Raw genomic sequence first — 16,366 nt, forward strand, 5'->3', positions numbered from 1 at the left:
TTCTTCCCTGTGAATTTCTCAAGCTTGATTATGTTGAGCACCTTCATGATAGAATCCCTAAGACACAACACGAATAGATAACAAATAGAATGGTTGATCAGTGATGACTTGATCAACCATGAAACAGATTCAGAACTAATCTTGAACAGAAACTTTAGATACCAGTTTGTTGGGAAGGTTTGAGAAATTCTATTCAGATGGGGAAACACAGATGATAAAAAGGAGAAGAGAGATATTGTGCAAAATTGTTAGGTTTATTTTGAATAACATAATTTACAATAAAAGGTTTCAAAGCGCTCTCAAGTTCTCTGAACTCATAATACAAAGCTACTTATAAAGAAATAACAACTAATTGTTTAACTGAAAACGGTTACAATACAAAATAGTTACAGTTACAACACAACCTATGTTAATGGGCCACCAGATTGAACGTTCCCTTCTATGTAACTGGATGTTCCACCAAATTATAGAGGATTGGATGACCTATATAGAAGACAAAAATATTTGACCAGATGATCACTGTTATCCACCCTTTCTCTATTGTCCATTGTCCAACAATCAACATTATTGATAGTTTGGCCATCATTTTATTAATATCATTTCCCTGTAAGGAATTTTGATTTAGTATTGAAGTGGTACATATGAAAGAAGGGAGCAGCTACTGCTATATAAACCTTTAAAACATCTACCAGTTATCTCAAATACCTTATTAGCCTAAGTTGGCGGGTTTGACCAACAAGTCAAAGTGGTGATCTTCTATTTCATTTCTTTTGGATATTTTTTTCCCTTTCTTTTAGAGTTGTTACCTTCATGAAAATAAATTATGATTTGAAGTGAATCAGTTGATTACTAGAAGGGGAAGGGCTTGAATAGTGATACCAAAACTAATCAGGCTATTTTTTCCGCACAAGTCACTTGTTTCCCAAGATTTTTGCTTAAAGAATCAAAAGACTAACAAGAGTAAAATGTTTCCATAACAAGTACTTGGATAAATAAATGTTTTGAGTAAAATCTTCCAAGTAATCTTGTAGTTTACTGCTTCACTACTCACAAAAACTACAAAATTTGTTAACTAACAATTTTTGTTTTTTTACTTTTTTTGCTTAGAGTAGGTGTTGCTTCTAATAATAAAATGGTTTTATAAAAACCTTTTTGTCAAAGATCAAGATTAAAATTTTTCAAAAAAGGATTTTTTCTAAAACAAATTTTAAGCACACAACAATAGTATCTAATAAGAAGCGGTAAGGAAGAAAACACACCAATGAATTAAATTGGTTCACCACAACCTAGGCTATGTTCAGTACTTACACATGTAGTCTTTCCCCTAAGACCAATCACTCTAAAGTATTATTTCTTTTCTAAATCCTCCACAACTTGTATTCTCTAAGCCTTTACAAGTTCGATTCCACTTGAGTATTCTTTCAAAAAGCCTTTCCAGGCTTCACCTCAATATTCTCTAAGCCTCTATAGGCTCTATCTGAGTATTCTTTGGAAAAGCCTTTATAGGCTTCACCTTAGTATTGTTCCTTCAAATTTGATCAACTTATAGACTTCATCAGGAGATATTCGTTGTTGTGGTTGTTAGAGGTTGAATTCAATTTTCAAATGCTGCATGAGTTGTCCAAGTACTTGAAGCTATCCATTTTGCTCCAATTCAACCTCTATGTCATACGACTTTCTTGAGTTGTCTTCTTCATCTTTGATCTTGCTCCATCGTTAGCCAACTTGCACATTGTATCCATTGAAGGATCTGTTAATATGGTAGTTGTTGTCTTAATGGCTTCTTCATGATTTTGAATCATGAAAAGTTTTTTCGAGATTATTTCTTCAACATGTCTTCAATAGATGCAATGGTACTATAGTGCAATGTATCATAATCTTCTTTCTACTTGGTTGTTGGTTCTTTGACTAGGACATTTGTCTTCTTCAAGTTCCTATGAATACTTTGTCAAGGATCACAAGAATTTAAAACTTCAAAATCAGTGTTGTCCAAGCACTAATGCATGTCTTGACTAGTATGCTTCGGGATTGGTGAGACATTATGTCATCAATAACCACCTTGCAATGCAATTTCTGATGATTCTTGAGCCATGTTTCGTTTTTGTTATCTACCCCTTAACTAACTTATCCCTAGTATCATGCTCTTGATCATACACTTTGTAACAACCCGCCTCGTTGCTACGATATCACCACTCTAATATGCGATAATTTCAATTTTTAAAAGAAAACTTTCTTAATTTTCTTATGAAAATAAAGTAAATTTTTTTTTACATACATTCAGCCAACAACACGCCATTACTTAAGTGAATATATAATTATATAGGAATAGTAACTCGGTACACGTCATGCACATAATTGAAATTAAATCTATTCATACATATAATTAAAATCTAAGATTTACATTTTTAACTCAACAAAATAAAACTTGAAAATCAACTATGGAGGAGTTGATTACAAAACACAACTCTCTCTCTCCCAAAATAATGTCAACGTCATCACGTCGGCTTGGCGGCTCCTCACCAGAATCTTACTCCCTGCACCCTGCTGCTGTCATTCTGCTCCCACGAACAAGGTTCATGATCATCACAGGTATCAACCACACGATACAAAATTGCAAGGGTGAGTTCATTATAAAAAGAACCAATATCCAATCCAAATAACCACAATTAGCAAGAAACATAGGCAAACATTATGAGCTTATGCAACATTCTTTATTCAACATCCACATTCAACAATTACTCATCATCCATCCATGGTTTCAACCAATACTGCACAGAATGATGCATGCACCTGACCTCAACTCTCAGATGCAATGTGGTACGTACCATCAACCAATACTAAGGAAATAGCCTAAACGTGTCTGCATGACACTCTCACTTAGGAAAACTAGGCAGTAAGTCTCGAGGCCACCCTGTCGTGCAAGGCAAATCCCCCCCCCCCCCCCCCCACAGTGATTAGCCTGAGTCTCAAGGGAGTTCCAAATCGAGTGACACACCCCCTAGTACAAGTATTCCTCCGCATAAGGAACTACAAGTACTTACTAGCAAAGTTTATACTATTTCTCGTGTCATATGAGGCATGAAACATGGGCACCATCAAGTACAAAGACCATGGATGAATTAAAGCTCCTAAGCATCCCCTCAGAAATGCTTAAATTCTTTAACCACTCTATTTTCCCCCACCAGGGACATCCAACAAGGTCAGCGCATCCCCCATGAACATACACAACATACGACGTATGAACGTGGGCACCATCAAGTACAATGACCATGGATGAATTAAAGCGCCTAAGCATCCCCTCATAAATGCTTAAATTCTTTAACCACTCTATTTTCCCCACCAGGGACATCTGACAAGGTCAATGCACCCCCCCCCCCACGAACATACACAATATCCAACGTATGAAACATGGACACCATCAAATACAATGACCATGGATGAATTAAAGCGCCTAAGCATCCCCTCAGAAATGCTTAAATTCTTTAACCACTCTAGTTTCCCACACAAGGGACATCCGACAAGGTCAATGTACCCCCCCCCCCCCCTGAACATACACAAAATGGACATGTTAATGGATTTTCCAAATTATCAAAATTTCATTTTTATATTATTTTCAAAATAAAACATCATCTCATCTCTATGACATTATCAACAACCACAACAACCTCATTTCATAATTAACATAATCATCAATAATATCATCAATTCATGTTGACATGTCCACCATTAAAGTGTGTCACCTCATATCAATATCATCACAATTATCACATCACCACATATCAATTAAAGTCATCAATAACAACATCAATAGTAAGTCGCATTCCGCATATACATATATTTTTCATGCCTGAGATTCATACTCCCCAGGTCTTTAAACAACACAAGTCAAATAGGGACAATAATTTTATTCATCAACAATAGATATATTGCATCCCATTCGTCAAAAACATAATTTTTCTTGAAAAACCAGCATGCACATCAATATCACATCCCATTAGTTAAAAACATTGTTTTCTATAAAGGAAAATCAGCATGCAACAGGGACAAGCAGATATTCTCATAGCTAGGTTCCTTGACCCTAACTATGGTGTCAAAATGGTAAATTTTATAATAAACTCCCCTCACCTATCGTGAGCTCCCCGTAGGTTCCTCTTTGCGTCATTTAGAGGTCTCTTTCTCGTTCACGCTTGTCGGTCCAACGCGAGTTTCTATTACGCCAAAACGAAGGAAATTACTATGGATTTCAGAAATAAAGCTAGTGACAATATTTTGAGTCAAAACCCTTGTCAAAACGTAAAGGGCTAAAGGGCGTTTCGGGTTTTAGAGAAGGAATATCATTTTGAAATTCCGATCACACCAATGTGATCAGGGTTCAGTGAAGGTCACGAAAATAACACCCATTTCATGAAAAGATAACGTTTACAAAGTCTCTTTCTCTAGAGTTTTTCAAAGGAAGCGCAAAACATACAATGGTGGTTCCAAAGTCAGAAAAGATGCAAAGACAAGCTGAAACTAACAAGGAACAAGCATAGAATCACGATTACCTCAAGGAAAACCACTAAGATCAGACCGGGGCTTCGTTCTTAACCGAAACTGTGAGGCAAATTTGAAAGATTCCGCTTCGGTTGAAGGGTTCCTCTCGGTGTGGGGTTTCAACGGAAAACAACGGTGGTCCGTGGTGGCCACCGGTGGTTGTGGGTGGTGGAGAAGAAGCTTGGGATGTTGGAAATGGTTTTGGAAGAAAGAAGGAGAAGGGAATGACGTTTCTCCAAGGCTACACGAAAAACAATGTCTGAAACACTCAAGTGCTCCTTCTCTCGGGAAAGGAAGATTTTCTCACACACCAGACATCGAATCTAAGATCTCAACGGTCAGATCGTGTACATCTGTCCTATGAATCTTCAGACCAAATTTTGAGAAGATCCAACGGTTAACGAAGGCAGGAGGGCGCTTTTACCGAGACAGCTTCGGATAGCTTCCTTGAGAAGCTTCATTAAGAGGCTTCCTCAAGAAGCTTTCTCGTGAGGCTTCTTTGAGAAGTTTCCTTGAGAGGCTTCCATGAGAAGTTAGAGTTTTAACTACCCACACTCCTCTAATAACTAAAATAACCTCATTGAAAATAAAATATGGATAAAATAACACAACAAATAAAATCAAACATCAATTATAATAACTAATAAAATATATATGTATATAAGGGTGTTACACACTTTGACCCAAAAAACATGATTGTCTTTCCAGCTTCTAAATAGCTCTCTTTCTGGTAGTCGTGCTTCTGATTGCAGAAGATACCATAGAAAGCTTCCACTATAGGCCAATGCTTCACACCTATACCATGCTTCTAAATATGTTCTGTCTTAATAAAGAACACTCAAAGCAACCATCAGTAGCTAAGTTTAGTTACTTTAGTTTTGCATTATAGTGTTTTGTCACCATTAAAACATTAACTTCTAGAGTGACTTTATCTCAACACGATCCTCATATCACTTTAGTGTTTCTTTTTCTTATCTTTTATTTAGTTCAAGTTCATTATAGTCAATGTTGAGGGTACATTAAAGTTCCTGCGATAAAATTCATGAACAATAGCAAATTAACTTCTACCAATGATATCAAGAAAAGAAACAATAAAAAGCTTATTGTAACTTGCTTATGTTTCTTCTTCAAACTTTTAATTTCTTTCTTAATTCTTTTCCTCAAAGTTAACTTTAGGATTGATGGCATAAGGATATATGCACAATTTGTTTTATAAAGATTTGCAAATGAAAACCAACTCTTTGAAGCCACTAGGTGTGTTAGTTTAAGATATCTGTATAGTTTTCAAGAAATAAATAAAAAAAAGCTTTCATTGATAATAATATTAAAATATACGATAATGAGAGAAAATATAAAAATAGGGTATAATATCTTTAAGACCCTTAACTTTTTAGAATTTTGGTTTTTGGTCCTTACATTTTTCATTGAAACTTATTTTCCTTCCATATGTTTTAGTCCTTGCCATCTATTTCCTTCATTAAATGCTAATCTTCGCGTAAAAATTGGAGACATGACATTTACATGTTAGTCATTTATTTAGGGTTTACTATTTTTTTAGTTTTTAAACTTTTTAGAACTTTTGCTTTCGGTCCTTGAACTTTTTGTTGATTAATTAAGGTCCTTTGACTTATTAGAGAACTTAATATAGGTTGTACATTTTTTTTACAAGTAAAAGACAATACTTTTTTTTACTAAAAAAAAATTCATTTGAAATTAAGTGTGAAATACATTGTGGAATATGCTGATACATAAAAAGACTAGCACTTGTAATAGTTATTCTTGTAATAACATAAGCCGCTTCATTAGCTTGTTTACTTGCAAACTCTACACTAAAGTTTGGAAACAAAGATAGGATGTGCTTACACTCATCTAATATTTTTTTTGGTGACAATACACTCATCTAATATGCCATCAAGATCAAGCTCACAACTAAAAGATAATATTAAACATCTATAACAACACATCTTACATAAATGCTAATCAAATATAACATGTCTATTAAAAATTAAATCAATAATTTATTTTAAGTAATATTTGATTTCAATAGTTTGTATCAAATTTAATTAATTTTTATATATTTTTTAAATATTGCCTATATACTTAAATATTATAAAATTAGTAAAATTTTATATACAATATAGTTGTAAAATAATTGAATTAATTTACTGTTTCATATTTCAAATTTACAATTTTTTTCAAATTTATCATAATTTAAATCTTTTTAAAAACTTTAAACATAAATTTATCATACAATTTCAAACAATAATATTTGGCTAACTAATAAGTGTGGGTAGAGCTATCAAAAAGTGATATTTGCCTCACTAATAAAGATTAGTATATTCGGTTATAAAAAAATACAAAAACAAGGTACTAAGATCAAATTCAAGAACTACTTATGATATGGGTTTGTTTTTGGTGGTCCTCAAAGACTTTTTAAGACTCTTACAATAATTAAGATAGTTATTGTTGATTGTTCTTAAAAAAAATTAATGTATACCCTTAAAACATGTGTAATAAGAATTACAATTTTTAGACTTTTGCCCCTTGAGTTTATACATGATTGTAATCTTAATCTTATAGGATTGGGAGTTGTTTAATCCTTTTATTAATATGTGGAGAATTATATATACATTTTATTCAAATTGGTTTATGCATAGGATATGCATTTTCAAGCTACTCATTTCATATATTGTACATATTTGAAATATATAGTGTCCATGAAGATTATAGTTTATTTGTTGGACGACATTTATTTTGGTAGCTGTTGCACTCCAATGAGCATTTACTTCTTCAATGAATTAAATTTGAAAATTTATTTCAAATTCTGATATAACAAGAAAATAATGTGTGTTTAATAAGGGAGAAATTTTTAATTTTATGAGAATCTTCATTTCCCATGTTTACTATTTATTTAAAAAATAATATTTTTGAAAAAGAAGATTTGTCAAAAATATTTTTTATCTAAATATTTTACAAAAACTTTCTCATGTGAGTAGATGAAAATTTTACTTTCTTAAGTTAAATTTTTCTTTGAGGATTGTAAAAAATATCTTGATATGCTTATTAGATTATTTTAATATGATAAATAATTAAAGTAACAAATAATAGTAATTTTTTTATTTCTAAAAAACTTATCGAAATATTCTAAAAAATATTTATGGATAATCAAATAAATTTTATTATTTTCAAGAATTATAATTTTCAAGATTTATGATTCTTGAACATAAAAAAACTTATCCCCCATCAAACACTCCACTCCTCTGGTGCAATATTTCTTGTTCAAGCCAATGATTTCAATCTTCAAATATTTTGCAGCATACAATGATTTAAATAACCCAATTAGTTGATTTGGTCGAATTATTTTCTCTATTTGAATATTCTTACTTTTTTTTTTACATTTTTTAAGAACTTAAATAACTAATTAGGTTTGTCTTAATGTCAAAAACTAATTTTTATCAAACGTACATTTTGAGCATATGTGAAAATAAGAGTGAACAATACGAATGCACGCATATCTTACTACTCTTAATTAATGTGGTCACACCTAACTCTCGTAAGATTTGATTTGCAAAATATATATCAAAATACGGGCGCAAATAGATCATGAAGGAAAGGGCGTTTTGATCACGAAAACGACACTAACGCAAATGGACAAACAAAATGTTAGTTTGTAATAATAGCATTATGTGGGGGCCATTTTGAAACAAAGAAAGAGACAAACCATTTTTAACCAAAGATATTTAACTTTTATAATCAATTAAATAATGTAAGTCACTTGCAATTGCAAATGTAACTTTTAAAATTAATGTAATCTTTAAATTTTATAATACTATTAAATAAAAAAATATCACTAAATATTTAAGTACGATGGATTATTACGACTTCATAAAAAATTCGCCAGACTAAATCCTTAAAAATGTAAACGAATAATTTTCACGTCCATAATGAACATAGTATTTTTTTTTCTTTCAAGTCCTCAAGCCTCAAGGTGGTATTTATTATTTGGGTGGCGACGGTTTTATAAAAAAAAAAAAATCATTTCATTTAAAGTGCACAAAAAAATAAAATTATTATTTAAAATTAAGTTTTAGCAACCAATATTTTAATTATTATTATTCGGGATAATAATAAGAGCTTCGGTAGCAGAAGTTTCCCTTCCATGATCCGTGGCGGTGACTCTGACTCTCACGCGCATCTTCTTCGTAGCATTTCCCCACACTTTTTCCTCGCCGGAGAGGCTCGCCGGACGGCGCTCGGCGCTCGTCGCCGCCGATCGATTCGGCAACGTAGCATTTTCATGGTAACGTCGGAAACTGAAAACAGCGCGTTTTGAGATTTGGCTTTTTGCGTGCGTCGAAGAAAGAGAGAGAGAGAAACAAAAATGAATAGGATTGGGAACGGAGGAGGAGGAGGAGGAGGATTGAGCAACGTGGAGATGGAGTACATAAGAAGACACCACAGGCACGAGCCTGGTGAGAATCAGTGTGGCTCTGCGCTCGTTAAGCATATAAGAGCACCGGTTCCTCAGGTCTTTCTTTTCTCTTTTCCTCCTTTTTTTTTTAAATATTATTTATTTTTAATTATTTGTTGAATATTTGTGTGTTGCTGTGACGCGGTTTTTCGTTTTTGCATGCATCGTTGTGATCCGGTTTGATGATATTCGTAACGGTTGTTGGAATGTGTGAGTATCTGTATTTTGGTGGTTCTGTTTTGAGTTTGATTTGGGAGATTTTTTTTGCCGTTTTATGGGATCAATATTTGTTTATTTTTTTGTTTTTGTGGTTGACTTGCTTCCCAATATAGTGTTTGATCTGATCCTATTTTTTAGGTTTTGGAAGCGAATGTTTGTATTAGGAGCGTAAGTTGGAGGTGATCTAGTTGCTTGTTTGGTTTAGTTTATTTGGAAAAAAAATCATTTTTCCTCCCAGCTAGGAAGCTTTTGAGGAGTGAAATGATTGTTCTCCCTGTAAAAAAGAAATATTTCCTAAACGTATGCATATTTGTTGTTAAATAATGGAAAAGCAAGGTAGTGTGATTCTAGTGAAATGTTTATTCTAGATCTCATTTGTCATTTTGGCAGGGAGTAGTTATAGTTCATTAATTCGGACTGATTAATGCTCTTCTTAATCTATTTCTGCAAGAAGTTTCAATTCCCAAGTCTTTTTGCTCTTGTGAAAATCTTATTACTTTTTTCATTGCTGTTTTTCGGAAAGGGAGGGAGGGGGCAATTTATGGGATTTGCAATTTGCATTTTAGTGAATTGAGGGTTAAATCAGCTTATAATGTGTTTGGATCTGCGATGAATTATCTCAAAGTGGTGTCATATTTACTAATAAACATTAAAGCTACTATTGGTAGCTTCAATCAGGACGCACTTATATTGATATATAATGCATAGCCAGAGACAGTTAGTTTACTTGCTGCAGAAGTGTATTACAACAGTAATAGTTGAATGATTACCTTTCTAAGGGAAGGTTAGCTACAAAAATGACCAAATTCAAAATGAACCTAATTTTATTCCATCACCTGTCATGTGCTTCCTGACAATATTTTTGCAGTTTTGTTTAATGCAGGAACATTTCTGATTGAGATTGCCCTGAATGTTTATGTTCTGCTAGCACCTTCCATGCCTGTGTGAATTTTTTTATTAATTGTGCATAGATTTGATTTCTCTAGGTATGGTCCTTGGTGAGGAGGTTTGATCAGCCACAGAAGTACAAGCCATTTATAAGTAGATGTGTTGTAAGGGGAAACCTTGAGATTGGGAGTCTGAGAGAAGTTGATGTTAAATCAGGGCTTCCTGCCACTACAAGTACAGAAAGATTGGAGCTCCTTGATGACAATGAGCATATTCTCAGCATCAGGATTATTGGTGGTGACCATAGACTTAGGGTATGAATATTATAATAACTGATTTTTTTAATTTTTTATTTTAGTTTACTTTTCATAAAATCTTGTGCTGGTTTGAGTCTGAATTCATTCTTCTGAAAAAGCATTTGTCTTCCTTGAAGTGAGCACTCTTCTCTGCATATCCATACTTTATATTCAACCTTGTTGCCAAAATTGTGTGTGTGAGGTGCATTCATCTTCACACTCATTGGAAAGAAGGTATGCAAATTCCAGACTGAATGTGACCGATTGCTCAATTGAGGCAAAGATGCTAGATAATATTGGTACACACAGTCTTGATTATTTCATACTTTTATTGAATTCTTGTAATATGTGGAACGCTAAATTTGTCTTTCTCTTTCTGAAAATAAGTTCACTTTATTATTTTGATGCATGTGGCCCTTTATATAAGAGTTTTCATTTATAGTAGTTTTATCAAATCGAAAATATCAAGGAAAAATCAAGCTTTTTATTTTTATTTTGTAAATGACACTTAATGTAGTTATTGGATTATTATTTCTTACAGAGACGGGGGATTACATTGTTTGATTTAATTTATATTTCAAGTCCTGTTCAACCCTTTAGATGACAGAAAATAGCTTCTTTTGTGAAATTTGGAGTTGTTATTTAAGTTTGGAGGTAATGAAATCCTCGTGAAATTCCTTATAGGGTTCTGGTTTCTATCCTGTATTTTATACTCTATAATAGCACGTACAGAGTGAGCTAGAATCTTCATTGTCAACCTATTAAATTCCTCCTTGATGAACTAGAGTCACAAAAAAAGTTAGGATGAGTAAATGATGTTGTGAACTGAACTGTTATGAATGTTTTGCTGCCTGTAAAAACATTCATGTATGAAAGATGCAACAAGCATTGCATCCAGCATGAGTAATTATATAAATTTTGTTTTCTTGGCATTGCTAAGAAGTTGGGCCAAATGATTAAACTATCTTGTCCTTGTCACCTGACACAATAAATTTTTAACATAAGTTGTATCTCTTATCTTTCAGAACTACTCCTCTATCATGTCCCTCCACCCAGAAATTATTGATGGAAGGCCAGGTACACTGGTAATTGAATCTTTTGTGGTGGATGTACCTGAGGGCAACACCAAAGATGAAACCTGCTATTTCGTTGAAGCCTTAATTAAGTGCAATCTCAAATCACTTGCCGATGTCTCAGAAGGGCTTGCTGTGCAGGATTGCACTGAACCAATTGATCGGATCTAGGAGGTTATATTCAGAAGTTGCTGAGAACTTGGCTGCCATGGATGAAGCTTCAGGGGCTTTCCTATCTTGGAGGCTTAGGAGACGGACTGGCAATTATGCTGCTTCCATTATTAGTATAGAGTTGCAGCGTTTTTCATTCCACTTGCTCTATTGATTATCCTTGTGATATATATGCTGTTTACTCTCTTTGGCAGTTAAAGAACAATATTTGAGTCAGGTGACTGAATCCAATGCTGTAACTACAGGTGAAGGACCAGGTGCTTCTTGGAGATGTTCATGGTTTTTGTTTTGTGGTATGTTCTTTTTTGTATATAGGTGGTGGTGGTGAAACTTGGTCTGTAAAATTATTTTGATTGGTCAGCTGTAGTTTCTAATTGCAGTAAAAATTTAATCTTCTAGCGGGGATCACTTAATTCTTATTGCGGAGTTCCAGTTGCTTTGGTTCTTTTTTGTTCCTTTTTCCTTTGGTACATACTTCGGTTTCTTCCCCTTTTCTCTGTTTTGAAGGAATGACATACAACTGAGTTGAGACCAGTAGAAGCTCATACGAAACCAAGAGGTTTGGACGATAGGATGAGAAAGGGAATAAAAGAGGGATAGAAATAGGTTTGAAGTTTAAACTTGTACTCTATGATTTCATAGTATGACACTATTAGTCTATTACTAAGATGTTTCAATCGAACTACGAGATCTAGTTCTTCGTTAGATTTGACTTCTTTTAAGGGTAAAGTAATTATAGTTGTTAATGAAAAAATTAACGGCGAATACTTTTAAAGACATTTATGAATTATATCAATTGATTTTTTTTTTTTTTTGTTGATGATTAAGATTAATTATTTTATACTAAAAAGTGAGTCGTTAGAAGAGCTGGATCCGCCGTAAAAAAGAAACCGTAAAAAAAATAAAAAATAAGAGATGGATCCTTCTTAATTAGTATTCAGTAGTTGAAAAATAATGATCGAACTAGTCAATTTTGGTAATGTCCATTAAAGATATCCATCTTAAAATGGATTGTAAATGTTGGATAAGCAGCATTAATTGGACAGAATAACAGTATATTATTTTTGAATTGCATAGTTTGTTTTAAATTTAATAATTAAACATTTAGTATCACTAAATCTATTTTTTTTAGTATCACTAAATCTATATGTTTAATATGTCTCCAAAAAAATAATATAATATAATAATGATGAAAGTAGGAAGGACTACTGATAGCATATTAACATAAGAATAAGTCTATTCTTGAATAAAACTAGGAGGAAAAAAACCCAAAAATTCTATTCTCGATTAATAGCGTCATGACTCCAGACTTTTGCATCTTAGTGCCAACAAATGTTTGCATAATTTATTATTGGGATAGCTAGCATCGCTATGTTGGACTTTTATAGCTCCTTGAGGTTCCTTATCTGTGTCATGACACTGATAATCAATTTTTGATACATATAAATAGTAAGAGGGGATAGACATGGGTACTTTATACGGAGATTTGATAAGTACACCTAAGGAGCAAAGCTAGGGCAGCATGAAGGTTGCATGTGGGAGCATCAACCAAGCATTTAGCCATTGACCCACTTGGATTTGGTGGAGTTATTCTCAGGGCGCTGTTTAGCACTAGGCCAATAAAGCAGCTGCCTTAGCGCCCATCCAAGATCTTATTTTTTTAAAACAATATTTTAAATTATTATGTGATAAAATATTATTTTTACCACATAAGGCAACATAGTTGGTATCTATTAATGGTATTATGATGTGTTTGCATGCATATATATATATATATATATATATATATATATATATATATATAATTTTTTTAAAAAACAACATTTATAATTAATCTCAATGTCAAAACTAGTTTTTTATAATTGAAATTATTTAGATTCAAGTTGAGATAAACTATGTTGCAAGACAATGATTAAATTAATTACTATAAAATGAGAGGTGGAAATGACTTAATTATTAAACTTTAATTAATAAAATTAAAGTAAAAAATAAAATAAAAGAATAAAACAGAAATTGATAATTATAAACAGAAATGACTTAATTATTAAACTTTAATTTAATATTTAGGATGTATTTGGTAAGACACTCTAGGAAAGGACTAGCTGGAAACTTTTAAGTAGTTGTGTTCTATAAAACTTGTTTATAAGCTAAAGTTCTCTATTACAAAAGCATGATTTAAGGTCGTTAAATCTAAGTTGGTTTTCGAAAAAATGATGTAGAAAAATAAAATTACGTTTAACTTTTTTAGAACGGTTATATAAAAACCGTCCTTGAAAGAAGGTACAAGGACGGTTTTAAAAAACCGTCTTTGAAAATCCTTCCCATTGTTTCAAATTAATGAAATTTTATTTCCCTTTTATTGCCGTCGCAGTCTCTCGCGGCGCAGCAGCTTTCTCACCCTTACCTTTCGCGTCCTCTCTCAGTGTCTCGCGCAGCAGCAGTCTCTCTCGCAGTCGAGCCCCAAAGCTTTTCTAGCCTCAGGGAGGTCGTGAACTCCAAGCCCAAGAAGAAGAAAGGAACTTACTCGTGACTTGTGCGACCCCGACGACGGTTTCGACCATGACCAAGGCCTTACGACAGTCCCTTCAGCTAGTTGTGTTCTTTCGAATATGCTGCTGATATGTGTTGTTAGTTTATGGTTGATGCAAATTGAATGTAAAACTAGGTTTTGTTTGAAATAACCGTGAGATCGATGTGTGATTTCATTTTATTGGAAAATTTGTTTTCTATTTTGTCTCAAATTACTATCTCATGATTTGTTGAATGTGTGTATTTTTTTAATTGTAATTATAGAACTGGATTTGACAATCATGAATGGTTACTATGGTGTTTGATTTAGGACCTGCAAAGTGTTACCGACAAATTAAAAACAAGTCGTACTCGAAATCGCGGTTTTGCCACAGTGTTCCTGATCCTAAGACCAGGATTTATGATGTTGGCATGAAGAAGAAAGGTGTCGATGAGTTTCCTTTCTGTGTGCATTTGGTTAGTTGGGAGAAGGAGAATGTCTCGAGTGAGGCGCTGGAGGGTGCATTCCACTTGAGAGTCAGGGTGCATCCCTTCCATGTTCTTAGGATCAACAAAATGCTAGGTATTATTCTTTTGTGTATTCTTTTAACTCTAGGTATTATTCTTTTAAATTCTTGCTTAGGGGGTTCACCAAGTTTGGTCGTAATGATTATTTGAAGTTTAAGTCAGAGTACAAGATTATGTCGGATGGTGTAATGCCAAGGTAATGTAGACCTGCTTAACAATGCAATATACTGTGATGGAAACTATATGTCACATAGATTTCATCATGCTGACGACATTTTTACTTGTTAACTTGCATCTTGGGTAATGCATTGAACTGTGTTTCTGAATGAAATTTGCCTTTTGTCTTCAATTGGTACCTTTTGTTGGTTACTATTAGTTTGTGTAATTGTCCTTCTAAAATCACATGTTCTGTTTTGTGATTTTGCAGCTTCTTGGGTGCCATGGACCATTGGCTAACTGCCAACCAGGAAGAGCTTGTTTGTCTAGTGATACTGCATAGTGTGCTTGTTACTAAGAAATATTAGACTTGGATCAGATTTTGAGTTTATTGTTTTTGTCTGAACATTATTTTAAACTAAGTTGAGTTAATTTTCTTTTTTTTCCTCTGAACCACTTTGAATGGATAATAGTAATCTTATATGTTGTTATTGTTCACTTGTTAGAGAAACTGAATGTGCTGTGTTTATTTTCTATTTCCATTTTTTGCAACAGAACGACAATGACATATTTTCCCTAGTTATTGTGCACTGTAATTTGTGGTTTTTGTTTTTCTCTCAAAAAATGAAAATTTAATGTTGGCTCTAAAAATGGGCCTTTTTCGAGTGAATCTCTAGAAGCACTGAGCTGGAACTAGAAAAGAATTGCTTAATTAGCCACTCATAGCTTTGTTTCATGGGGAAATTCAAGGGCTTTAGAGGATATCTTTGGAAAGGTGCCTTATTGGCTATGGTTGTAAAAGGATGGTTTTTTAACAATTTAAGTAGTAGAAAAAAGTAATAAAGGAAATTTTAAACTTTCTCACCTTGTGGTTGTGGATGTGGTGGCTAGTTTGGTGTTTAATTGTTATTTCTTCAGTTATAAAGCTATGAACATGAACCAGTAGCAACTAGTTAATCAAAAAGATTTGCTTAACCCAGATTTGTTCTTGATTGAATTTTGCTATAGTTCCACTAATTGCTAACTGAATGTTTTGTTGACAACTTGTACCATGTTTCATCATAAGTTACCATAATCTCTTGCAACTAAACTATTTTAATGGTAATTTCAAAGAGATACAATGTTTTCAAATAGAATATTTTATTCTGTTATATCGTGGGCTTATGGTAGGTGAGGCACAATGCTTTCAAAGATAAAATATTTTATTTCATGTAATGCTGAATATGAAAAATTTATGCTTCATAGAATGTTCTACATTGGCACATCATAGATGAGTAGTCATTTCCTCTTGAGGTACCCACATGATGAATATGAAAAATTTATGCTATTCCTTTTTTAAACTTTTGGTATCCAGTAGGATACATTGTAGTGGAAATGACTTCTTACTGGTAGAATGATTATAGCTATTTCCATTTTATAATTAATTAATTGGTGACCATGAATGCGGGGTTAGGATCCATGAATATGTGGTTTTGATCAAACTTGCTTGAATTTTCTTCTCAACAAGCAGAGGTGCCATTTGT

The 16,366-nt window shown here is 33.1% G+C and overlaps 1 protein-coding gene and 1 pseudogene across 5 annotated transcripts; both read left to right on the forward strand.

Moving 5' to 3' along the window:
• Window positions 1-8,523: 8,523 nt before the first annotated feature.
• On the forward strand, window positions 8,524-12,356 carry LOC100809023 (abscisic acid receptor PYL8). 4 transcript variants are annotated; one of them, XR_005888264.1, is made up of 5 exons: window positions 8,658-9,061; window positions 10,210-10,425; window positions 11,433-11,764; window positions 11,897-11,944; window positions 12,159-12,356. XR_005888264.1 is itself a non-coding variant. In XM_003544704.5 (3 exons), the coding sequence occupies exons 1-3, from the start codon at window positions 8,915-8,917 to the stop codon at window positions 11,649-11,651; spliced, it is 582 nt and encodes a 193-aa protein (XP_003544752.1). In that variant the 5' UTR covers window positions 8,524-8,914; the 3' UTR covers window positions 11,652-12,059. The 4 variants fall into 4 exon arrangements, 1 of the variants encoding a protein (XP_003544752.1); XR_005888265.1 differs by having other exon boundaries at window positions 11,433-11,944; XR_005888266.1 differs by lacking the exon at window positions 12,159-12,356 and having other exon boundaries at window positions 11,897-12,059.
• A 1,999-nt stretch (window positions 12,357-14,355) lies between these two features.
• LOC100809571 (ribosomal protein L10 pseudogene) lies at window positions 14,356-15,228 on the forward strand (annotated as a pseudogene). The gene is made up of 2 exons (NR_166098.1): window positions 14,356-14,742; window positions 15,115-15,228. The product of NR_166098.1 is annotated as a ribosomal protein L10 pseudogene (transcript).
• Window positions 15,229-16,366: the final 1,138 nt, after the last annotated feature.

This window comes from Glycine max, chromosome 14, assembly GCF_000004515.6.
Source record: "Glycine max cultivar Williams 82 chromosome 14, Glycine_max_v4.0, whole genome shotgun sequence".
Lineage (NCBI taxonomy): Eukaryota > Viridiplantae > Streptophyta > Magnoliopsida > Fabales > Fabaceae > Glycine > Glycine max.